Genomic DNA, 26,006 nt, shown 5'->3' on the forward strand with positions numbered 1-26,006 from the left:
ATACCACTGCGCTGCAGTCTGGGTAAAAAAAAAAAAAAAAAAAAAATTTTGAAATTGAATTGCAGTATGTCTGCTACTTTGGCTTGGGCTGGACAGTTTATCTAATAAGCAAGGCAGCTTCTTGTGTGCTATGGTAATAAGCCTTCTTAATAGGCTATGCTTCCCTCATAAGAACTGTGGTGTTTGTTTTTTTTGTTTTGGTTTGTTCTGGTTTTTTGGTTTTGTTTTGTTTTTTTTTTTAAATCAGTATCCAATGTTTTATAGGAGCCAAAGATTGACTTTGCACTATTCCCTGTCAGTTAAAGGCCACTGATATTTTTCTAAGTTAGCAAGGCTCACTTGCTTGCTTTCTTGCCTCCCTTGCCTCCATCCCTCTCCCTTCCTACCTTCTCTATTTCCCTGTTTCTCTCCCTCCCTCTCTTCTTCTCCTCTCTTTTTTTTCCCCCCGCATATGCAGCTTTTTGATTGTACTTGATTTTATAGAGACTGCACAGTTCCAGCAAGATTGGGAGTCAGGCATGGAGCAGACATCTCAGGCTACCAGAAAGAATTGGTCACCTAGACTTTCAGTCAGGCATCCTCGTTTGCATTGTCCTGTAAGTCAATCACTTGATAAATAGTTCCCCCTTCATCCCTTAAGTTTTGTTTTTGTTTTTGTTTTTAATATAGGTAAGTGGGACTCTACCTAGAATTTTGCATCATACTTATGGGTAATATCTTTTTTATGTATTATTTATCAAAGTATGAAGTTGAGTATTTTGCTTGTACCATTTCAATTCTGTATTATAGTTCATTGTATAACTAAAAGAAATGATTTCTTCATAAGTGACATTAAATATGAACATTCATCCAATTGAATTTAGAAAATCTTTCCAAAATTATAAGGGAGAAAAATCAGGTTTACTTCAGTCTTTAAAAATCTGGCACCTCTTAGTAACTTTCAGTATTTCTAAATTGCTCTAAAATTTTATAATAAATAGATTAGGGTTTTGCAATAGTCTTAATTTTTAAGCCAAAGGTTTTCTGAGACCTTAGGTTTTGTAGTCTAACCAGCTTATCTGGTTATTTAAAAGACTATTCTTTACGTTTTTAAATTGCTATTTTTAAAAAAGCTTTTTATTACCCATTTTATAAAATGTTATACTCATATTTGTCTGAATTTCTCCAGTATTCCTACATGAAATTGTATGTATTAAAAACTCAATATTAGTTGCAAATATTAATACTATTAAAATGGATTTTGGTGCTCTATTCTTGTAGCTAAAGCCTAGTAGACTTCTCAAGAACAGGTGAAATACACTTTCAAAGGTTGCCTGTCATTTAAAAGACCAAATAAGCATTTTGTATTAAATAAATTAGCAGATGGTTAGAGACTTCGAGGAGTTAGCTTGGTCATTTAATTGCGACTTCATGTTATTTGAATGAAATAACCCACATCCTTGCTTTGTATAAGAGATGCACTCTGGAGAAGTTACATGTAAATAGAACTCGATAAATTGTTTTCCAGTTGACCGAGTATCTGTTGTGTTTTCATTTAAAAAGAGGATTCCATGACATAATAAAAATTGTTTTAAAAAATGTTTTGGGCCAGGTGCAGTGGCTCACGCCTGTAATCCTAGCACTTTGGGAGGCCTTGGTGGGTGGATCACCTGAGGTCAGGAGGTCTAGACCAGCCTGACCAACATGGAGAAACCCTGTCTCTACTAAAAATACAAAATTAGCCAGGCATGGTGGCGCACACCTGTGATCTCAGCTACTCGGGAGGCTGAGGCAGGAGAATCGCTAGAACCTGGGAGGCGGAGGTTGCAGTTAGCTGAGGTCACGCCATTGCACTCCAGCATGGGCAACAAGAGTGAAACTCCGTCTCAAAAAAAAAAAAAATTTTTTTTTGATAAAATGTTACTCATATCATATTGTACATTATATTTAACTCTTGCTGTCATTAAAATAAGATGACAACATTTATGAAGTTTTATAAAATCTTACATTTTCAGGTCTGTGTTCCCAGGGCTGCCTCACTTTTTCCCTAAAAAACCAGGAACCACTGTTAACCTCCCAGCAGATGCAAGGATCATGCTTTCTCTGGAGTCCTTAGTCACTTCCATTCTTTGCAAGTTTAGTACTGCCCAAATTTACTCATTCTACAGTGTTACTGCACTTTGAATGCATTGACCCGTGTCACCCAAGAGAAGCAAACATATGGATGCACTAGAGACAACTCAGGTTGCTGCTCTCAGTTAAGGGCCGTGAGTTCTTGGGGTCTAAGTATCTGTAAAATTATCCTCTCCATCAGCTCTCACTGATCATTAATGTTTCTGGATATTTCTTACCCTAAGATTTGCTTACCAACAAATCAAACTCTTCACTAATTATTTTTAAATTGAGAAAATAGTATTCAGAGGCAAAGATTTTTATATTCTTTTTTGAGACCGAGTCTCACTCTGTCACCCAGGCTGGAGTGCAGTGGCGCGATCTCGGCTCACTGCAGCTTCCACCTCCCAGATTCAAGTGATTCTCCTGCCTCAGCCTCCCAAGTAGCTGGGATTACAGGTGTCTGCCACCACGCCCGGATAATTTTTTGTATGTTTAGTAGAGATGGGGTTTCACCATGTTGGCTGGGCTGTTCTCAAACTGACCTCTGGTGATCCACTCGCCTCGGCCTCCCAAAGCGCTGGGATTACAGGCTTGAGCCACCACACTCAGCCTTATTCTTATGTTTTAATTTGGTCATTCTTTCTCAGATCTACAGATTGAACATCCCTAATTGAAAACTTTTTGAGTACTAACAGTGCTCAAAGGAAATGCTTATTGGAGCATTTAGAATTTCAGATTTTCAGATTAGGGATGCTGAACTGGTGTAATGCCCAGTATTCCAAAATCCAAAATAATTTGAAATCTGAAACACTTAATGGTCCCAGCATGTTGGATAAGGGATACTCAACCTGTATTGATTTTTCTCCACTATAATTCAGTTCTATAAGTTCTTCCCTATAAAAAATGAATGAATTAGAAATTTGATAATAAAACAATATATTTTATTAATTTTAAACTCTGTCTTGCAGTCTGATCATTCAGAAAGGTCAACCTAGAAAAAAGACATGGCTAAGTAAACTATTGTAAGCCATAACTAAGTATTTTGGAAAGCCTTCATTAACACATAAAGAATTCTGGCCAAGCACTGTGGCTTATGCCTATAATCCTAGCACTTTGGAAAGCCGAGGCCAACGGGTCACTTAAGCTCAGGAGTTTGAGACCAACCTGGGTAACATGGTGAAACCCCATATCTGCAAAAAGTACAAAAATTAGCTGGGTGCGGTGGCGCATGCCTGTAGTCTCATCTACTCGGGAGACTGAGGCAGCAGAACTGCTTGAGCTTGGGAGGTGGAGGTTGCAGTAAGATGAGATCATGCTGCTGTACTCCAGCCTGGGCGATAAGAGTGAAACTCTATCTCCCTGCTTTGGGAGACCAAGCAGGGAGGATTACTTGAGCCCAGGAGTTTGAGACCACCATGGACAACATAGCAAGACCCCATCTTTAACAAAAATTTAAAAATTAGCCAGACACCTATAGTACCAGCTACTTAGGGGTCTAAAGTGGGAGAATTGCTTGAGCCTGGGGGGTTGAAGCTGCAGTGAGCTTTGATCATGCCACTGCATTCCAGCCTGGGTAACAGAGTGAGACTCTGTCTCAAAAAACAGAACAAAACAAAACAAAAAAAAAAAACGGGTTTTTTTGTTGTTGTTCCTGTCTTTTACTTAGGACACCTGCTCTAGAGGCTAGATAAAAATAGATTGTAATGGCCAGGTGCAGTGGCTCACACTTGTAATCCCAGCACTGTGGAGGCTGAGGTGGGTGGATCACTTGAGGTCAGGAGTTCGAGACCAGTCTGGCCAACATGGCGAAACCCCATCTCTACTAAAAATACAAAAAATTAGGTGGGCATGGTGGTGCGCACCTGTAATTCTAGCTGCTCGGGAGCCTGAGGCAGGAGAATCACTTGAACTTGGGACGCAGAGGTTGCAAAACACTGCCATTGCACTCCAGCCTGGGTGACAGAGTGAGACTCCATCTCAAAAAAATATATGTATTAAGAAATACCACCAGCAGTGTTTTGCTAACATAGCTGTAACAAATTATTACATTCTTTTTTTTTTTCACTCTTGTTGCCCAGGCTGGAGTGCAATGGCGCGATCTCGGCTCACTGCAACCTCCGCCTCCTGGGTTCAAATGATTCTCCTGCCTCAGCCTCCTGGGTAGCTGGGACTACAGGCGCCCGCCACCACACCTGACTAATTTTTGTATTTTCAGTAGAGACGGAGTTTCACCATCTTGGCCAGGCTGGTCTCGAACTCCTGACCTCGTCATCTACCTGCCTCAGCCTCCCAAAGTGCTGCTGGTATTACAGGTGTGAGCCACTGCACCCAGCCCAAATTATTACATTCTTAAGGCAGACACCTCTTAGAGTCTATATATATGAGGTTTTACTCCCTTTTCTACACTCAGTATGTGTTAATTGATGCAAAGCAATTAATTGGCCTAAAACGTTTCAAATATTATAGTCTATACCAGAGCGTAAGGTTTAAGAATGAATTATTGGTGCTTCTTGGTGGGCGTATATAGCAGTTTTTAGAAGTTTAAATTTCACCTCAGAAAGATAAGCTTTTGATTCAGTGGTTTCAAATTTTTAGATCAATCCATTTAAGAATTGTTTTTTCAAATGTATATACACGTATAACATAAAAATTTTTGTAATTTCAAATGTCTTTTTTCAGTTTTTTGAATGAATTATTATATTTGGTTTTAGTTACATTTAAAAGCTTGAAAATTACCTTTGTAACAATCATTTGAGTATCATTCATTGTCACATGAAATCAGGTATTTACATTTTTTTCTAATGCTAAAATATCCAACATTGTAATTGCCTCATTTTTCCATTTTTGTAAGTATAAAAGCAATGAATTTTAACACTGGTATTTAAATAATACAAAATATTATCCAAATTCATAACAGCACAGTGAAGTTTCTTTTGAAGACTATGTACTAGAAGCATTTAGAACTTACCAATATATACTAGGATAAATTGTTTCAATAAAGTTTATCAAATATTCTGTAAACTTGGACTTTTTGAAAAAGCACATAATCCCTTTAGTTCCTAAGTTCTAAAATTCATTCCTTACATCCTTCTTCAAGAAAAAGTTTATCAGTTTCCCTGAGTTATTTGGACTGAATGTTTGTATCCACACCCGCCCCCCACCCCAAATTCACGTGTTGAAGCCCTAACCTCCAATATGATGGTATTTGGAGATGGGGCCTTTGGAAGGTAATTAAGGCTAGATAGGGTCACAAGGTTGGTCCCCTTATGATGGCATTTGTGTTCTTATACAAAGAGACAGGAGACTCTCTCCATCATGTGAAGATACAGCAAAACAGCAGCTGTCTGCAAGCCAGGAAGGGAACCCTCACCAGGAACCAAACCATGATCTCGGACTTCCCAGCCTCTAGGAACGTAAGCAATAAATTTCTGTTATTTAAGCCACCCAGTCTATGGTATCTTGTTAGGACAATCTGACCTGACTAAATACCACCATATTAAGTTGAATCATGTAAAATTAGTTATAGTAGTTGAACACTTTTACTCATAAAAATAGTAATTTCCTAAGGTTCAACCTAATATCATCAGTACTAGGCCCTGTCTGTTCATAAAATTGAATTGAGTTGACAAATACGAAAGAGCAGGGTTGGACAGGTGCGGTGGCTCATGCCTGTAATCCCAGCACTTTGGGAGGCCGAGGCAGGCGGATCACCTGAGGTGTGGAGTTCAAGACCAGCCTGGCCAACATGGTGAAACTCTCTCTACTAAAAATACAAAAGTTAGCCAGGCATGGTGGCACATGCCTGTAGTCCCAGCTACTCAGGAGGTTGAGGCAGGAGAATAGCTTAAACCCAGGATGTGAAGCTTGCAGTGAGCCAAAATTGCACCACTGCTCTCCAGCCTGGGCAATAGAGTGAGACTCTGTCTCAAAAAAAAAAAAAAAAAAGAAAAGATCAGGGTCCTGTGATACAGTACACTCTGAACCTGATGGGAACTAGTCCTTCTAATAAACTAGAGATGGCTTTTACAGTAAAGCAAAGACATCTCTTATCAATCACCTATATCCATGAATCAAAAGAGAAAACCAGGTCAGGTATGATGGCTCACACCTGTAATCACAGCATTTTGGGAGGCTGAGGTGGGCAGATCACCTGAGGTCAGGAATTTGAGACCAGCCTGGCCAACATGGCAAAACCCTGTCTCTAATAAAAATACAAAAATTAGCTGGGTGTGATGGCACACGCCTGTAATCCCAGCTACTCAGGAGGCTAAGGCACGACAATCGCTTGAACCCAGGAGGCAGAGGCTACAATGAACTGAGATCACCACTGTACTCCAGCCTGGGCAACAGAGCAAGACTCCTTCTCAAAAAAAAAGGCTGGGCGCAGAGGCTCACGCCTGTAATCCGAACACTTTGGGAGGCCAAGGTGGGCGGATCACCTGAGGTCAGGAGTTCAAGACCAGCCTGGCCAACATGGCGAAACCCCGTCTCTACTAAAACTACAAAAATTAGGTGCATTGGCGGGTGTCCATAATTCCAGCTACTCAGGAGGCTGATACAGGAGAATCGCTTGAGCCCAGGAGGCAGAGTTTGCAGTGAGCTGAGATCACGCCACTGTACTCCAGCCTTGGTGACAGGGTGAGACTCCATCTCAAAAAAAAAAAAAAAGAAAACCAAGGAAACATGTAATGGATTTGAGGAAACTTAAGGATAAAGGTTAAATAATTTAAAGTTTTCAGAGTTTTCCTAACTTAGGGGAATAAAGAAACTGACCTGGAATCTTTAATGTTGTTCTGCCTTCTGAGAATGGCTGTTGAGCTTCACATTCATGTACAGTTGTGAGCTGCTACCCTGAGTTCAAGGGGACTTGAGTGCCAGGGACTGGCTGTGAGGCAAGAGTGCCCTTACCATGTCCTCCAAAGCAGTCCAACTAAAAATGCTCAGCCTAGTGCTACCACTGCTCTTATAGGTACCAAATGGGAGTGGCTTGAAAATTTGTGAGTCCAAAATTTCCAAACATTTTTTTCCTTCAACTTTAAGCTTTCCTGCATGGTCTGCAAAGGGTGAGGGCTTATAGATCCCAACCCAGTCCCCCAGCTCCTGTCCTGTTCACAGACATACCAGATCCTCAAGGCCAGCCCCTTAGAAAGAATACCTGATGTTACAATTAAGTTGTGCTAGTACCCTTCATTGTTCTGAATGAGTCTCCCAATTCTCCTTTAGAAGCTAGTGCTAATTATGAATGTGTTTAATATACAAGCATGAAATTATGCTGTAAAAGTATAAAAGGGAAGGAAATAGAATTGTAAAATGGGGTTTTCGGCATGGTGAAATGGGCTATTTTTTTTCCCTTTGATCATTTCTACTTAACAAAACATTTTAAAATATTTATCTAGTATTCAACTCTCAGAGGTAGAGAAATATAAACATTGAATTGAAGGATTTGTGTGGTCAAATCTAAAGCACACCTAGTTCAAGAAACTTAATGTCAGAGAAGGGACTGCCCAACATAACAGCATTTGTTTGTTCATTCAGTAAATAGTTTTTAAGTTCTATTATATTCCAGCTATTTTAGCAATCACAAAACTAGAAATCAAGTCCGGTATTTTGTTTCCCATTGCCCTTTTCCCTAAACCTAATGATGCCTGTTTATCTCAGGTAGATATTTTGGGTATCTGTCTCCATAAGGTCACTAAAGTATTAGCCCAGCATTGTGATGACTGTGCATGGAAGATCCTAACCCTTGTCTCAGAAAAGCTTACTTGTTTACTTAAGTAAAAGCTTCGTACAGAGGTCTTAAGCTCTTTAAACCTTAGCTTCCACATCTGTAAAAGGCACCTGCCCTAAGGATTAGAAGTGGGCAGGCCCACACAGCTCTGGTAAGTACCAGGTATCCAGTGAGCTCTCCCTGCTGTACCTGCTCTTCCAAGAGCACAGTGCCATATGGGAAATGGAATTAATGCCATTCTAAGGGGACTACAGAGCACAGAAAGGCCCCAAACCCAGCTAGGCAGGCCAGAGGACATCCTGGAGGAGGCCACAACTGAGCCAAACTTAACAGCAGGAATGCACTAAAACCTAAGATCCACCCATAGTAAACAGTTAACAAAATCCTCCTCTTTGGGAAAAAATGGATTTTCTAACGTCGTGGACTTGCTTTTGAAAACTTTTTATTCACAACTGGATTATGCAAAAGCAACTCAACTTCAATTAAAACAAGTCATTTCATAATTGCTTAAAACAAACTATTGAATACAATGAGTGCACATTTTAGGGCTTTATATCATCTTCTTCCTCTTCATGCTCTGCTTTCCTCTTTCTGGAAGGTTTACCTGAATAAATATGAGAGGTAAGACATAAAATTCAATATAAAATGTTTCTGGAAATTTTATCTAAAATGGTTCTGATCTGACAGTGAGGGGGCCAGCCCTTCACGTTAGAGCTCAGTTTCTCCACCCTTGGTAGCCAGTGTGTGTCCCCACAGACACTGTCTACATCAGGCAACTGAACCTAGGTTTCCCCTGGGCAGTGGTCAGGGCTGAAGAGACACTTACTTTTTTTTTTTTTGAGACAGAGTTTTGCTCATTTCGCAGATTGGAGTGCAGTGGCGCGATCTCGGCTCACTGCAACCTCCATGTCCTGGGTTCGAGCGGTTCTCCTGCCTCAGCCTCCCAAATAGCTGGGATTCTAGGCATGCACCACCATGCCTGGCTAATTTTTATATTTTTAGTAGAGATGGGTTTTCACCATGTTGGCCAGGCTGGTCTCGAACTCCTGACCTCAGGTTACCTGCCCGCCTCAACCTCCCAGAGTGCTGGGATTACAGGCATGAACCACTGCACACGGCCTACATAGCATTTATATTGTATTATAAGTAATCTAGAGATAATTTTTTGTTTTCAGACAGGGTGTTGCTCTGTTGCCCATGCTGGAATGCAGTGACATGATTACAGCTCACTGCAGCCTCGACCTCCTGGATTCCGTTGATCCTCCTGCGTAAGCTTCCTAAGTAGCTGGGACTACTTGTGCTCAGCTAATTTTTTATTATTTTTTGTTTTTATTTTTTGTTGTTGTAGAGATGGGGGTCTAATCTTGGTCTCAGGCTGGGCTCAAACGATCCGCCCGCCTCAACCTCCCAAAGTTCTGGGCTCCCAAAGCACCCAGCCTACAGATGATTTAAAGCATCGCTTATATGCAAATGTTAAACTATCTTATGTAAGCAACTTGAGCACTTGTGGATTTTGGTATCCTCTGAGTCCTGGAACCAATCTACCATGGATACTGAGGGACAACTGTGTGTTGTGTAGAGAGAGGAAAAAGTAAATGAACACACAGTGACCAATGTTGTCACTGCAGTGTTTTTCCTGTCTGTATCTCCAGAACCTAGAACACAGCATGTGTTCAGAAAACATTGAATGAATTAATATGGCCAATGAGCAATACCATAGTGATTCTCTTACATAATTAATACTTAAGCCCAGGCACGGTGGCTCATGCCTATAATCCCCACACTTTGGGAGGCCGAGACAGGCAGATCACTTGAGGCCCAGGAGTTCAAGACCAGCCTGGCCAACATGGCAAAACCCCATCTCTACTAAAGATACAAAAAAAAAAAAAAATTAGCCGGGCATGGCAGTGCATGCCTATAATTTCAGTTACTCAAGTGGTTGAGGCACAAGAATTGCTTGAACCTGGGAGTTGGAGGTTGCAGTGAGCCAAGACTGTGCCACTGACTCTAGCCTGGGCAACATAGCAAGACTGTCTCAAAATAAAATAAAATAAATAAATAAATAAATGACGTAAAATGTATTTGTACCTGTGATCTTATAAAAGGAAAAGAAAATAAAGGAAAATATTTTTATAACAAATGAGATAACCCCTCAACTATTACACTGAAATAAAGACATCCAGTTTTAAGCCAGGCACCATAGCTCACACCTGTAATCCCAGCACTTTGGGAGGCCAAGGTGGAAGGATTGCTAGAGGCCAGGAGTTCGAGACCAGCCTGAGCAACGTAGTGAGACCCCTATCTCTACAAACCATTTTAAAAATTAGCCAAGCATGGTGGTGCATGCCTGTCATTACAGCTACTCAGAAGGCTTTGGCAGGAGGATCACTTGAACCCATGAGATCGAGGCTGCAGTGAGCCATGATCATGCCACTGCATTCCAGCCTGGGCAACACAGCAAGACCCTGTCTTAAAAATAAAATAAAATTGAAGGCTGGGCGTGGTGGTGTCTCATGCCTGTAATCCCAGTACTTTGGGAGGCTGAGGCGGGAGGATCACTTGAGGTGGGGAGTTCGAGACCAGCCTGGCCAACATAGTGAAACCCCATCGCTACTAAAAAATACCAAAATAGCCAACCTTAATGGCAGGCGCCTGTAATCCCAGCTACTTGGGAGGCTGAGGCAGGAGAATCACATGAACCTGGGAGGTGGAGGTTGCAGTGAGCCGAGATTGTGCCACGGTACTCCACCCTGGGCAACAGAGTGAGACTCCATCTCAAAAAAAAAAAAAAATTTTAAAAAGACACCCAGTTTCCCACAATTAACATGATAGACCACCCCTTGCTCTACCCACATGAAGCAATTTGTAGTTCTGTAGCCGAGACTTGGTATCTCAGGCCCTGCACCTTTCTTTACAGGCCTTTCCATCTTCCTAGAGTGCCTAACCTGGCCTGTGTGCTTGCAAGCTTCTGCTCATTCTTCAATACCCAGCAGAGACTTCCTCCTCCATGCAGCCTTCCAAGACCCACCCGAGTACAGGTATCAGACCTTTGGGCCACTCCTAGTCCTACTGCTGCATTTGTCTTACTGGATTTCAGTCAAGTGTGTAGACAGCTAATTTGTATATGCCTGGTCTGTGAGCTGTATTCCCAGCAGTTGGCTCCTGAGTACAGGGTAAACTCAGAATTGAATACATTTGGTCTTCATCATTACTGAGTTTTTTTGCTCTCACTAATCTTTGAAACTTGTCTTCTGACCCCTGATCAGTGTCTGAGGAATAGATGCTGGCTTGTTCCTCTGAAAGCAAAGGAATTTTAGACATGGGATTCACCTTCAAAGATGGTTTATTCCTCAGTGTTTCTTCTGCCAAATATTGTTACTTTCCACTGTACATTTTTCCTGAAGGAGTCAACTTTCTTTAAAAGTTTCAGCGGGAAGGTAAATAGAACTTTCAGACATGCTGAAATGACTAGATTTGAGAGATTTTGTTCTCAGAGAGGTTATTTGATCACTTTTAAATATGCACACATCAGTTTTAAGAACTGTGAAGCTTAAATATTGGGTCTTTAATTATACAAGCAGAGGAACTGCCTTATATACATTTCCCTCCACAAGGACATAAATTGTTTAATTGATTTTATTTGGAGGATGCCATGTTTTCCTTTTTCTTTTTCTTTCTTTTTTTTTTTTTTGAGACGAAGTTTGCTCTTGTTGCCCAGGTTGGAGTGCAGTGGTGCAATCTTGGCCCACTGCAACCTCCACCTCCTGGGTACAAGCGATTCTCCTGTCTCAGCCTCCCGAGTAGCTGGGATTACAGGCGTCCACCACCATGCCTGGCTAATTTTTTGTGTTTTTAGTAGAGACAGGGTTTCACCATGTTGGCCAGGCTGGTCTTGAGCTCCTGACCTCAGGTGATCCGCCTGCCTTGGCCTCCCAAAGTGCTGGGATTACAGGCGTGAGCCACTGTGCCTGGCCAGATGCCATATTTTCACAGCTAATCTTTTCTGTGGGAGAGTAGCCCTAAGAAAAACAAAAACAAAAAGGCCTTCGTACTTTTGTCCTCAGTAAATAGTAGGACAAGGAGTAAGAGCTCGCCAGAGCAAAAGCAGGCACTGCCACCCTGAAATGATGAAATGTGACCTCCATACCTGACTCACCTTGGAGTTCACCTTGATAATAATTTTTAATAGCAGCCAGGCTGAAGCTGTCCTTGCCTTCCTCCTCTGCACTGTCACTGCCAGGGTCCTGGTAGGAGACACTTGACCCCTCCTTGTAGTGCTTCTCCCGCAGATGGATTGCCTGAGACTCCCGATGAGTGGAAGCCCTCAAGCGTTCTTCTTTCTGTAAAAAAGCAAATAACCTCTTCAGCCTAAAACAGAAACTTGTGCCCTCTTGCATCTACTTTTACCATAAAGAACACATAATGCCTAGTCCAGGATAACAGCTGTCCCATGTGTCTTTGGGGTACCATCTTCCCCACCACACCTCTGTTACTCCACGTGGATCCTTTGGTTTGCAGGTGTGAAGGCAATGCAAGGGTGAAGAGGCAGAAGGGGCCAGGTGTGGTGGCTCACGCCTGTAATCCCAGCACTCTGGGAGGCCAAGGCGGGCAGATCACTTGAGGTCAGAAGTTCGAGACCAGCCTGGGCAACATGGCAAAACCCCATCTCCACCAAAAAATGCAAAAATTAGACAGAGGTGGTGGTGCACGCCTGTAGTCCTCAGCTACTTGGGCGGCTGAGGCAGGAGAATCACTTGAACTTGGGAGACAGAGGTTGCAGTGAGCCAGGATCATGCCACTGTAGTCCAGCCTGGGCGACAGAGCGAGACTCCATCTCAAAAAAAAGCAGAAGGGTGCCCTGACACTAACCGGCTCGATTGGCATTGGCACAGGCCTGTTCTCCAGAGCCTTGCTGGTGTTCTGTTGGCACAGGCCTGTCCTCCAGAGCTGTGCTGCTGTTCTGTGCTGCCACTCGGCCCAGAGAGAAGCGACCCACCTGAATTGACCTCCTGGAGCAGCAGAGGGTGTTTCTGTTCATCCCTGAGCCGCAACCACCTGACCTGCCCAGGCTCCACCAAACTCCCATGGCTCCCAGATATGCCTGTCCTGACCCCTCAACCCAGAGCTCCCCATAGCTCCAATGACAGAATGGGGAGGCCTTACTAGGGGACAGTTCTTGAGCCACAAGGCAGACTTCATTTTTTTAAATCTGCCTGGCATTTCACACAATGGGGTTCACAATGTATGTTTGTGAAAGGTTACGTTTTTTTAAATCATCAGTTTTCTAGATTTCAGAGTCCTTTGTTTGGTAGTCTCACCAGCAGCCGTTGACATTACTGTGGTTAACTACACACTTAGAAGGTTAAGCTGGTTCCCTGATAACTGCAAGAAATAAAACAGCAGTGGCAATAAGAAATGGTGAATTAATGTTCTGGAAAACATTGGTCTTACTACCCCAAATGTCCCAGGATAAAGCTTAGCAAACATACCTTCTTCATCACTTCTGTGTGTTGGCCTTCAGGATCACGACCCGCCATTGGTAAGATTCTAATTTTCTGTGTCTTTGAACTTCTATTAGCAAGTGGCAGGGTCATCTTTCTGTATGTGGCACTGTCTCTAGAGTGAGGTCTGCCAGGAAGTGGACAAAAATGTCTCATTGGTTACTAAGAACATTGGGAGGCAATCATACCGATAGCAAAAACACCCGGGGACGAGGACCTCACACTCAGCAGACAGAGGAGGCAGGATCACAGTTCTTCCTTCTCCAGCCTCCTGACAAGCTCCTCCCTCTGCCCCACCTCCTGGGGAAAGCTGACCGGGCCAAAGTGGGAGTGCAGTGGAAGTGAGGAGAGGTAGGTGGCAACGTCAAAGTCTTTTACAAAGAATATCTCTGATTGCAGTCAGAGAGAGGAGAAGAGAAGGAATATGAAATCTCAGTTCCCAGAGAAAGATGCAGATGCCAGAAGGGACAATTAGAGAACTAACAATGAGTCTCTTCATCTGGAAAAAATTGGAAGTCAAAGCAAGGAGGCAGGTCACAGTAGCAACAGGGGCCTTATAACAGCCTGGGGGGATGATACAGCTAGACCAGGAGTCCTGGGGCGGAAAGAAATGTCTTCCTGACTACAGGAAGGCAGCCTTTAATTACGTGTATCAGAGGGGAGGAGAATGATCCTTAGGGGAGTCTCTGGAAGAGAGAGCATGGCTACAGAGAGATGGGACGTCCAGAATGAGGTGGTGCCAGGCAGTCAAATATTATCGCAGTGTGGAGCACAGGGGACGGTGAAAAAAAGCAAGCTCAGAATCATGCATCTTTTAGGATGCTATTCTAGGAGAGAGGATTAAGAGACTGGATTGAGCACCACTCACCACTTGTGCCAGGTCTCTGTGTGATGTTCTGTGTGTTATTTGAATTCATTGATACAACATCTGTGTGCAGTAGATGTTGCTATTGCCATTTTATAGATAAGGAAGCTAGAAATTAGTGCGATTGCAACCCTTCCTCAAGATTACATAACCTCAGAGCTGTCCCTATTTATAGTCTATAAAAAGACCAACAGATTTACTGAATATGATTTACATACTATAACATCCATTCATTGAAGTATACAACTAAACAGTTTTACAACCATGACCCCTATCTGATTTTAGAAAACTTCCATGTCCCCCAAAAGAGCACTTGTCTTTTAAGTACTCCACCTCTGGAGGAAAGCCTACTCCTAATCAACAGTACTGTGTCCTTCAGAGGGAAGGCATGGAGAAGGGGCCACAACGGTGAGCTTAGCTGGCCCCATATCTGACTGCTTAGGCACAGGCTGCATCAGCCTCAGGTGAGGGGAGAGCCCAGCCTGCCGGGTCTGTTGCCGGCACACACCAACACCATTCTGATGATGGCCTAGCTTCCCAGGTCAATTTCACTCCGGGGAAAGGACCTGCTGAGCAGCAGAGCTGCAAGGACAAATCCTGCAGGCTTCTTTCCAAGTATACTGATCAATGTGGATTAACATACCTACATTCAGGGTTATAATCACTCTCCTGGGAATTGTGATAGGATGAACTGGCTCCCTGACAAATAGCAGCTTGGAGTAAACTTGAAAAAGGTGTATGAGAACCAGACCATGGTCCAGGGGTGAGTTGTCCTATCTCTACTTTGTTGCTCCTTAAATGCAAGTAATCATGTCGGTGTGAATAGTTACCTAAAGGTAAGTTTGGATTTAAAGACGGCTTGTCCCTGTAGACCAGTGTCTTCTCTTACAAACAAGTGGATGTAATTGCCCAGCAGCGGGGCTTCGTACACATCAAACACTTCATTGCCTAAATGCAGGGACATGCTGGAAATGAGACAGTTCAAATATTAGGGTGGATATTTAATGAGTCCTATGGACTCCATTCTGCCCTGTGAACTTTGCTTAAAATAGTATGGAACTGCTAGATCCTGTCCTCATACTGAATTCACAGGAAAAGCAGAAAAGATGGTGTAAATAACCTGTCTCCTTCCAAAGTAAAAAGTGGTAAAAATCTATCCTCTTTTTAACTTGAAATATAATTGTTTTGTAATTTTACAAATCTCTACCACTTCATTAGCAAAGCAGAAACAAGTTTTCAAAAATATCAATTTGTCATGTCTGATATCTCACCAATGGGAGCTACCTTTAGTCTTTCACATCAGTAAGGTAGACACAATGGCTTTTGTCACATCTTCAGTTCATTTCTGAAGTCTCCACCAGCACAGCTATAAGACCTCCACCCTATTTACCTCTCTCAGGTTTCCTAGGTAATTCCAGACACCTAGATTTTTGTAAATCCTTTAGTGAAAATGACCCCAGGCTGGGCGCAGTGGCTCACTCCTGTAATCCCAGCACTTTGGGAGGCCGAGGAAGGCGGATCACCTGAGGTTAGGAGTTCGAGACCAGCATAGCCAACATGGTGAAACCCCATCTCTACTGAAAATGCAAAAATTAGCTGGGCGTGGTGGCACATGCCTGTAATCCCAGCTACTCATGAGGCTGAGGCAGAATAATTGCTTGAGCCCAGGAGACGGAGGTTGCAGTGAGCCAGGATTGCGCCACTGCACTCTAGCACTCCAGCCTGACAGAGCAAGAGTCTGTCTCAAAAAAAAAGAAAATGATCCCAAAAGAAGTTTCTACAACGAAAACCTCACTCATCCCAGGCCTGCCTCTTGGTATGTCAGTATTTTTCAGGCATTTTATGCTCACCTTCTATCTGACCACTTGACCATCCGAGCATTGCTTTCTTTAATTTTATTTCCTTCTTTATCCTGGCATATCCTCCATCTTATGGTATTTTCTACCTGGTTAAAAACCCAGAGGCATTGGTTAGTTAAACCAGTTTAGCTAACTAAATGTTCTTCTTTCTTCAAGTGATTTATAATCATGTGTAAAGACTTGATAGGTAATGATAGAAGAAGCTTACAAAAACTAATTGATTCAGCAAAACTGAAACCAACCTGCTACAAATACCTAGAGATGTTGGTTAAACTAACCAGACATTTTCTTTAAATCTTTTCTGAGCTCCAGTTCATAGCAGTGGAAGCAGGAGCTAAGTAGGACGCAGGCCAGAGGTGTTATCAAACAAAACACATGAAGAACTCCGAAGGAGAGAGCATGAGGCTTTGAAAGAAGCCAGCGAAAGAAGGGCTAAAAAGTGCCTCATTCGCCTAGTGAGACAGGGAAGCTCTGGGCATGAAATTACAATTTTTTAAAAAGAATAAACAACTAATTAACAAAAAATTAAAACATGAGATCGGTGCTTTGCCCTGTTTTTGAGTCTAAATTTATTCTACCCATATGGTGAACTCCAAGTCACAAAAGTAACAACAACAATTTCCCCTGCCCAATGATACCACTGGGGCCCCTGGTAGAAACTCATAGGAAATCCTGTAGCCAGGTGTGGTGGTGTGCACCTGTAGTCCCAGCTACTCAGGAGGCTGAGGTGGGAAGATCACTTGAGCCCAGGAGTTTGAGACCATTCTGGGCAAAACAGCGAGGCCCATCTCAAAAAAAAAAAAAAGTTTTAAATTAAAAAAAAAAAAAATTGTTTTAAAGGAAACCCCCTTAAGGAAGAACAACATGCCTGTGAAAGCAGTTGGTAGTGCTTTGCCGTCCCAGCCCTTCAAGAGGGAACCACCTAATGACAAGGTCTCTTTTGTGCATGGTTTGAATATCCATGAAGAGTCGAGACATTTCTGTTGTGGGAAATTGCCAGGATCTACCCACTGTAAAATGTGGAGGCAATTCCATATACCTTATTATCCTGAAGGAAGTAGCTAACAATTTTCAAAAATTTTTATCTTTACTTATGTCAAAAAAAGCATAACTGCAACCAAAAGAAGGAAGTGACAATTCTACAGGGATAAAAAAGGGCACATACCTCCTCCTGTAAAAATATTCTGAAAAGGTGTTTAATTCCTAGGTCTAAAGAGCTATTGAACAAGAAACATAAGAGGATTTCCCAAGCTCAAGTCTCAAGTTGTCATCCCTGCTTTACTTTATTAAAGGAAAAACTTAAAAAAAAGAATAAAGTGTGGGATGGTACCTTTAATTTTAACCTGATTCTGTCTTCCTCATCAAGCACTTTCTCATCTTCAAATTCATCTTCATAAAACTGGGGATCAAAAGGTCTAAAAATTGTGTTTTTAACATCATGTTAGCCATATTTAGTAAGGAATATGATTAATATTATATTTAATCATCCCTACAATGTGCCCTCATGTGTTTCCAAAAATCACAGTAGACAAATAACTTCATGTAAACCTTCAAAGAAGTATGCAAATTATCATGCTTTCTGAAATTTGTTTCTAAAACATATTGCCTGAAATGAAATTCAAATGCAACTAACAATTCAAAATGTTATTTGATGAAATATGTCTTCCAAAGTATAGGCAACACATGGTCTTCCCTTATTTTTTAAGAAAATGTGTTAAGCACAAGAGCTTGCATGCATGTACCTTAGTGAATCATACCCACTGGCACTATTTTGTAGTACAAAATAATTGTCTTTTCTAGATTCGCAATGGCTTTTGCATTAAACATTTGTAATTTTTTTTTTTTTAGACAGAGTCTCACTCTGTTACCCAGGCTGGAGTGCAGTGGCACAATCTCGGCTCACTGCAACCTCCATCTGCTGGATTTAAGAGATTCTCATGCCTCAGCCTCCCAAGTAGTTGGGATTACAGGTGTGCACCACCACGCCTGGCTAATTTTTGTATTTTTAGTAGAGACGGGGTTTCACCATTTTGCCCAGGCTGGTCTCAAACTTCTGACCTCAAGTGATCTGCCCGCCTCAGCCTCCCAAAGTGGTGGGATTACAGGCATGAGCCACCGCACCTGGCCAGAACATTTGTGATTTCTCTAGCAGACTTTCTCACTCTTACTTTCTGATTTGTCAACTCTATACTAGTGAAAAACACCTTCATCCATTGTGATCTGTTTATGTAAAAGAAAGTGCCAAAATGCTACAAAAATTATTAGCTTTAAAATTCTCTCTCACCAGTGATTCATTTTTCTACCACAGCACATCCTAGATTTATTTTTTTCAAAGTTATATGAGAAATCTCCCATCTTTGTGATTAGTCAACTCATGATAAATAAGAAAAAATATTCTATGCATTTTTTTAATATCTTGAAAATTTTAATAAGTCCTCTTACTTGGGTTCTATACTGAGAAACTTGGGTAGTTTAACAAAATACAATTCATTTCCTAAATCAGAGTTGATACTGGGAATTTCTTCTTCTATTATGGTTTCAGAAATTGGCTCTTCCTCCTGCTGGTCCTGAGGCACTCCATGTTCATCCTAAGAAAGGTATCAGAAGGTGAGAGCTTGAAGACATTAGAAATGTGCTAGCTTTACTCATTCTGCACTAGGCAGATGCAGGTTTGATAGGAAGTAATTTTTTTTTTTTTTTTGATACGGAGTTTTCACTCTGTCGCCCAGGCTGGAGTGCAGTGGCATGATCTCGGCTCGCTGCAACCTCCATCTCCCGGGTTCAAACGATTCTCCTGCCTCAGCCTCCTGAGTAGCTGGGATTACAGGCCCGTGCCACCACGCCTGGTTAATTTTTGTATTTTTAGTAGAGATGGGGTTTCACCATGTTAGTCAAGCTGGTCTTGAACTCCTGACCTCAGGTGATGTGCCCACCTTGGCCTCCCAAAGTGCTGGGATTATAGGCGTGAGCTACCGCACCTGGCCGGGAAGTAAATTTACACTCCACTTTAGGGATAAAACAGCAACTCTTACAAGCTTCTCCCTAAAACCTCACCTCATACCTACAAAAAAGCAAAACAGGCTGGGCGCGGTGGCTCATGCCTGTAATCTTTGAGACTTCGCCTCAAAAACAACAACAACAACAAAAAAAACCAGAAATAAAACACAGGAAAACAAGATCTGTTAGCCAACGTTAATAGAAAAAAGTATTTTATTGACTTTTTTGCATAACATATTCAGCAACAGAAGTATGAAATTATTCACCCCATCAATACTAGGCAACTATTAAAATCAAAGAATATCAGCAGAGCTCATGCTTCTTGTCATAGGCTTGAATAAGAAAAATCTTTAAATCAAAGGTTTTTATATATTATATTTTTATATTATTTTATATTAGTCTAGCCCCTAAAGTTTGGCATCACGCTTATTCTCAGTAGTTCCTTCTGTGCCTTCTTATATCCAGAAATTCCCAATATAGCTAAGAAAGTCACCTATTCATCAGATGTTCAGCTATCCACGTCCTCTCTCAACATGAGAGAGAGAGACTCATCAGCCTCTGGAGCTTTCTTTTTTAGCTTTGAATAATGGGATTGGTTGATATTGGTGATTGTACTTACAACCAGCTGTCCTGGAATAGGTGGTTGATTGCCTTCATCACTCTCAGAAGAAATGTCATCTATATCTCCAAACAGATCCATGGTCCCACTAGGATCTTCGGTGTTGGGGGGAAATGCACAGTATTAATTTTTCCAACTAAAGTTCTTTACACAGTTAGTTCTTGGTCCACCACTTCAACATAGTCCAAAGATTCATAAGCCAAATCTCCATTAAACCAACCTCAAACTCGCTCCCTAAGCCAGGTTCTCAGAAGCTTAACTAACTAGTGTGTCTTTGGAGAAAGGAGGAGGCAGAGTTGGTGGGTGAAAGGTAATCACGGTGGCAGCCAGCTTTCAAGGCTCCTGCCCATCCTAGTGATTCCTGCCTCTGGTTTCCATGCCCTTGTGTGGTCTCCTCCAACACTGTGTCATGATTGATCTATGTGATCAATAGAATACAACCTCTATTCGAGATGAGGCTATGAAAGACACTGGCTTTTCTGTCTTGCTCTTTCTGTCTTAGGTCACTCGCTCTGGGGAAAGCCACCTGCCATGCTGTGAGGACATTCAAACTGCCTATGGAGAGGCCCACATAGTGAAAAACTAAGGCCCCTGCCAAAACCCACGTGAGCCATCTTGGAAACAGATCCTTCAGCCCTATGCAAGCCCTTCAATAATGTAGTGCCAGCCAACATCTTGACAGCAGCCTGCAAGAGACTCTGAGTTAGAAACACCCAGTGAAGCCGTTCCTGAATTCCTAATCCTCAGAATCAGCATGATAATAGTAAATGCTTATTGTAAGTGCTCAGTTTGAGAGTGATATGTTTTTATGTTTTTTTGTTTGTTTGTTTGTTTTTTGTTGTTGTTTTTGTTTTTTTTTTTTTTGAGACAGAGTCTCACTCTGTCAACCAGGCTAGAGTACAGTGGTGCGATCTCGGCTCGCTGCAACCTCCGCCTCCCAGGTTCAAGCAATTCTTCTGCCTCAGCCTCCTGAGTAGCTGGGACTATAGGCACACACCACCACGCCCGGCTAATTTTTGAATTTTTAGTAGAGACAGAATTTCACCATGTTGGTCAGGCTGATCTCAAACTACTGACTTCAAGTGATCCACCCGCCACGGCCTCCCAAAGTGCTGGGATTACAGGTTTGAGCCACCGTGCTGGACCAGTTCTTTAGAGAAGTTTTACTAGTGTTTACCCTTTAAAAAGTTTAAGGTTCTATAAAAATGTTACGAACCTTTCCTAAATTCCTGGCTTTTAAAAGTGATGCATCCATAAGTGAGCCTAAGTACGCAAAAGAAACTTGTGGTATCAGGAGCCAGGGCCAAAATGTGTGCATTACTAGAACATGAAAAGCACCATTGCTTAGGGCTGTCTTCCTAGTTACAGTGTCTGAGTCATGGCCAGATGTGGTGGCTCATGCCTGTAATCCCAGTACTCTGGGAGGCTGAGGCGGGTGGATCACCTGAGGTCAGGAGTTGAGACCAGGCTGGTCAACATGGCGAAACCCTATCTTTACCAAACTTACAAAAATTAGGCAGGTGTAGTGGCACATGCCTGTAATCCCAGCTACTCAGGAGGCTGAGGCACGAGAATTGCTTGAACCCAGGAGGTGGAGGTTGCAGTGAGCTGAGATGCAGAGCGAGACTCCGTCTCAAAAAAAAAAAAAAAAAAAAATTGCAAGTCAGCAAGTTAGTGAATAGCTAGATGCATAATTTGTACAATTTTATAAAGTTTAAGAAAAAGACATTTGCAATGGAGTTATGCTGACTCTTTTCCCTTGTTTTAATCCCCCAAGCTGTCACAAAGTATATTTGATGGTAGCTTTGATTGTGATTGTGGCTCTCTAACAAAGACATCTGTTAACCAGCACCTGCCAGGGCTGCCAGCTGAAATACGTAGCAAAAAAGGAGCAAAATTCTGAACCAAAACAGAAAGAGTGCGTAACAGCATTTGACAACAGTGCTGCTCAGGACCAGCCCAACACTGAATGTATCTGCACTGTGCAAGAATGTTCATAGAAGCCTATGTTGTCCATATTTATCCACATTTGTGTCAAATCTTTTTTTTTTTTTTTTTTTGAGATGGTGTCTCACTCTGTCGCCCAGGCTGGAGTGCAGTGGCACAATCTTGGCTCACTGCAAGCTCCACCTCCTGGATTCAAGCGATTCTCCTGCCTCAGCCTCCATAGCAGCTGGGATTATAGGCACCTGCCACCACACCCAGCTAATTTTTGTGTTTTTAGTAGAGACGGGGTTTCACCATGTTGGCCAGGCTGGTCCTGAACTGCTGGCCTCAAGTAATCCACCTTCCTTGGCCTCCCAAAGTGCTGGGATTACAGGTGTGAGCCACTACACCCAGCCTAATTTGTGTCAAATCTTAAATCATTTGGCAAAGTACACAAGAGCATATAGTATTTCATTCAGTTGGAGTTTCTTGGGTGTTTTCTTTAAGGTATTTGCAGTTGCTGCCCCTTTCTTGAACTCTGAGTACTAGACTCTTTTTAATTCTCGATATGAGTAGAGCTTTTTGAGCTATAAATTAAATGGGAACTTGGCCTGCATGGCCACTGTGTATGGCCCAGGGCTGAGAAGATAGCCGTAATCATTTTAGCATACTGGGGACTAAACAAAAGAGTAAATAAATTGAGGATATTTGAAACCAGGCTTTTTGCTTTTGGAGAAGGCGATAGAAGAGGCAATTCAGTAAGTCTGAATTAAGGGAGCCTGAGCCACCTAAACAAGAAACCTTCTCATGCCTTCTGGACCTCATTGGGCCGAGATGATAGATTGGTAAAAGACTGCCATACATATGCCCAATCTTAACGGCGTCCTGGGACAGAAAATGCCCAGTTCATTCTGAGAATCTCAGCCTATGTAGTTACTTGATGTTCCATGATTAAGTGTTAAAAGGGCCTGTCTAGGCTGGGTGCGGTGGCTTACGCCTGTAATCCCAGCACTTTGGGAAGCCGAGGCGGGCGGATCACAAGCTCAGGAGATTGAGACCATCCTGGCTAACATGGTGAAACCCCATCTCTACTAAAAAAATACAAAAAAATTAGCCAGGCATGGTGGCAGGCGCCTGTAGTCCCAGCTACTCGGCAGGCTGAGGCAAAAGAATGGCGTCGACCCGGGAGGCAGAGCTTGCAGTGAGCCGAGATCGCACCACTGCACTCCAGCCTGGGGGATAGAGCAAGACTCCGTCTCAAAAAAAAAAAAACGGACTGTCTACAAAAGAGGACATGGATGTTTCAAATCCCTAGAGACCTGTACTCAGTTCTCTTCCTGATTCTAACCACAGGGCTCAGACAGCACTGATACTTGCCACAGACACACTGAGCATTATCAGATATGCTGGGTTATTAGGCCAAAGTGGAAGAGCAGTTTGCCCTGTAGCCTGGAATTACTGCAGAACAGTCTCTTATTCTGGTCCTCACTTAAAACAGGTAGCATCTCTGCCTTACTTGGTAAAAGGTCAAAGTAGCATAATGAAATAAAGCGTATGTTGGCTCCTAAATCCAGAAAGATCCACCAAGCATTCTTTTGCACTGGTAGGTGGTTTAAGGTACAGCACCTTATCCTTCATTTTGGAGGGGCTATCCAGACATGCTCCAGACCATTAGTTCCCCAGAAACTTCACTGAGGTGGCATGCCCCTAAATTTTGATGGGGATTATCTCCCACTCTCTGGTTTGCACGCTGATTACTAAGGCATCTAAAGTACAGTTATTTCCTACTCATCAGATCAGATACCATCAGCATAATGTCATCGATGCAGTGGACCAGTGTGACATGGGGAACATAAAGATGGTCACGATTTTTGCAGACTCCATATGCAAAGTATTATAGGTAAGTCCATGTAGCTGTGAGGCAAGATTGTTGCCTCAGACCAAAGGGGCTTCATTGGTCTAATAAGGGGTACCACTGGTCTAATGAGGGGTGCCATTGGTCTAAAAAGTAGAAGCAAACTGTTTCTATTTGTCCTTACATATTAATATGGAGGGGAAAAAACATTTGCCCAGGCTGGTCTTGAACTCCTGACCTCAGGTGATCCACCCACCTCGGCCTCCCAAAGTGCTGCGATTACAGGCGTGAGCCATCACACCTGGCCCTGCCTACAGCTTTTGAAGGATACATGTCCTCCTCTGCTTAATAATACATTTCTCACAATCCTAGTGACCCAGCCTGGATGACAGAGTGAGACTGTCTCAAAAAAAAAAAAAAAAAGCAGCTGCTAGTGTAGTCATTATTTGATTCGGTGTAAGATAACCAGTCATTTCCAAGATCAATCCGCCAATAGGCCATACAGGTGAGCTAAATTAGGGATGTGGCCAGGTGCGGTGGCTCATGCCTGTAATCCCAGCACTTTGGGAGGCTGAGGCAGGCAAGTCACCTGAGGTCAGGAGTTCTAGAGCAGCTTGGCCAACATGGTGAAACCCTATCTCTACTAAAAATATAAAAAAACTAGCCAAGCATGGTGATGTGTGTCTGTAATCCCAGCTACTCGGGGAGCTGAGCCAGGAGAATCACTTGAACCTGGGAGGCGGAAGTTGCAGTGGGCTGAGATTGCACCACTGCACTCCAGGCTGGGTGATGGAGCGAGACTCCGTCTCAAAAATAAGTAAATAAGGAGCGAGACTCTGTCTCATAAATAAATAAATCAAATCAAATAATGAATAAATAAATGGGGGATGTAAGAGGTATCATCACCTCTGCTTCTTTCAAGTCTTTGATGGTATCATTCACCTTTGCAATTCCCCCAAGCATGCAGTGCTGTTTTTGGTTTATTATCTTGGTGAGAAAAATAAGTTCCAGGGGCTTCCACTTGGTCCTTTCTACTTTAATGGTGCTTCATGGATCAGAAGACAATGTGGGGAATCTCTCAGTTGACAAAATATATCTACTCCAATCATATATTTTAAGAACTGGGGAAACAACAAGGTGGGTCAGTAAATCTGGAGGGCATACTGTGAGTTGAACTTGGGCTAAAACTCCATCTATCACCTGACCACTGTCAGTCTCCACTTCGTATTTAGTGGAGTGTTTTAGGTTCTAGGAGTGAGCATCAACTGAGCCAGTATCTAGTAATCCCCCAATTCTGGGTATTTCCTTTCCCTAGTTTGTAGTCTACTCTACTAAATGAGATAATCTGACTCATTGTGATACCAATGGACACCATGGGCTACCAGCATCCCCCTTCTCATTGGTGGGGAGCTCAGAACTGCACTCAAACCCACACTAACCCCTAAACTCCATCTTTGAGGATTCGTTTCCTTGACCACCTAGTCAGGTTCTAGTCAGGAAACAGAAAACACACCAGTTGTCTGTACAGATCAAAAATTTTAAAGTTGCAATTGGGTTTAAAGTTGTGGACTAGGTTACTGAAAGTATAAAAAGAGGAACTCTAAGGGTTCACAGAGATAGCACATGCAAAGAACAGCTTCCACCTGTGGGGCTGAGGGAACATAGGGATGAGCAGGGATTATAAAAACTTAAACACTTACATAAAGGGCCCCCTGAAGCTTAACTCATACCTGAGGAAAAGCTGCTGCCCAGCTGGTCTGGATGTCTCTCAGGGGAGAAAATGAAGCTGGCTCTCCAAGTGCTGGCAAAACTGCAAACTGGACTCCACAGCTGCAGAAAGGCTCTGCCTCTGCTGAGGTGAAGAAGTGTTGGTGGGTCCTCTCACAGAAAATGCAAGTCAACAGGAAGCCCCCAGAAAGTTCCATAAGCAAACAGGAAGGAGCAATCCCTTCTTAGTTCTCCAGGCTTCCAGTCTTCCTTTGGCGCCCCCTAATAGGGGGCAGTTGGCTAAGCTCAAATCTGGTTTGTGGACTCCTGACTCCAGCACCACCATGCCAGGTACAGAAGAGTAGGTTTGGAGATGAGACAAGAGCTTAACAACTGACACAGGTGTCTACTGGTAAAATATTTAACACAAACACACAAAATTGTGTTGCCTTGGAGAGACTGGAGTCAGAATGAAGGCTCTTAAAAACCAGGTAGAGGACTTTCCATTTGATAAGCCAGGAAATAGCTGGCACTGAAGATTTCTGAGTTAGGAAAGTGACACGATGATGACTTAGGCCTCCCCTCTCTTGATGTCACTTTTCTTTCTCTATAACCAGGCTTCAGGGTAAGCCTCCCACAACTACCACTCCCAGTTTGGACTAATAGCACCAGGAAGAAAGAAGAGTAAAAGTACAGGCTGCGAGTAAGGACAAGATTAGTGGATGTAGAAGAGCTCCACAGAGAAGGCAAATATGTGTGTGGTGGATTTCAAACATACCTGTAAATCCTTTGCCATTCTTCCCATCAAGAGGAATCAAATTCCACTCCCTTTGTATTTTTTTGTTTGTTTTTTAA

The 26,006-nt window shown here is 42.7% G+C and overlaps 1 protein-coding gene and 1 long non-coding RNA gene across 2 annotated transcripts in view; one reads left to right on the forward strand and one right to left on the reverse strand.

The window, feature by feature from the left end:
* The window catches only part of LOC116481476 (RNA polymerase-associated protein LEO1-like), a 30,353-nt gene extending 4,406 nt beyond the window's left edge, over nt 1-25,947 (reverse strand). The window contains exons 1-9 of the mRNA XM_032174165.2: nt 25,930-25,947; nt 25,175-25,322; nt 19,664-19,758; nt 18,490-18,635; nt 17,378-17,462; nt 16,039-16,133; nt 15,019-15,153; nt 13,312-13,450; nt 11,979-12,162 (exon numbers count right to left, since the gene is read on the reverse strand). Of these exons, the coding sequence (XP_032030056.2) occupies nt 11,979-12,162; nt 13,312-13,450; nt 15,019-15,153; nt 16,039-16,133; nt 17,378-17,462; nt 18,490-18,635; nt 19,664-19,758; nt 25,175-25,322; nt 25,930-25,947 (1,045 nt within the window). The remainder of the gene's footprint in view (nt 1-11,978; nt 12,163-13,311; nt 13,451-15,018; nt 15,154-16,038; nt 16,134-17,377; nt 17,463-18,489; nt 18,636-19,663; nt 19,759-25,174; nt 25,323-25,929) is intronic.
* LOC131381115 (uncharacterized) lies at nt 31-4,906 on the forward strand. The gene is made up of 2 exons (XR_009209586.1): nt 31-596; nt 4,313-4,906. It is a non-coding gene; the product is annotated as an uncharacterized LOC131381115 (long non-coding RNA).
* Nucleotides 25,948-26,006: the final 59 nt, after the last annotated feature.

Source organism: Hylobates moloch, unplaced genomic scaffold, assembly GCF_009828535.3.
Source record: "Hylobates moloch isolate HMO894 unplaced genomic scaffold, HMol_V3 SCAFFOLD_14, whole genome shotgun sequence".
Taxonomy (NCBI): Eukaryota; Metazoa; Chordata; class Mammalia; order Primates; family Hylobatidae; genus Hylobates; species Hylobates moloch.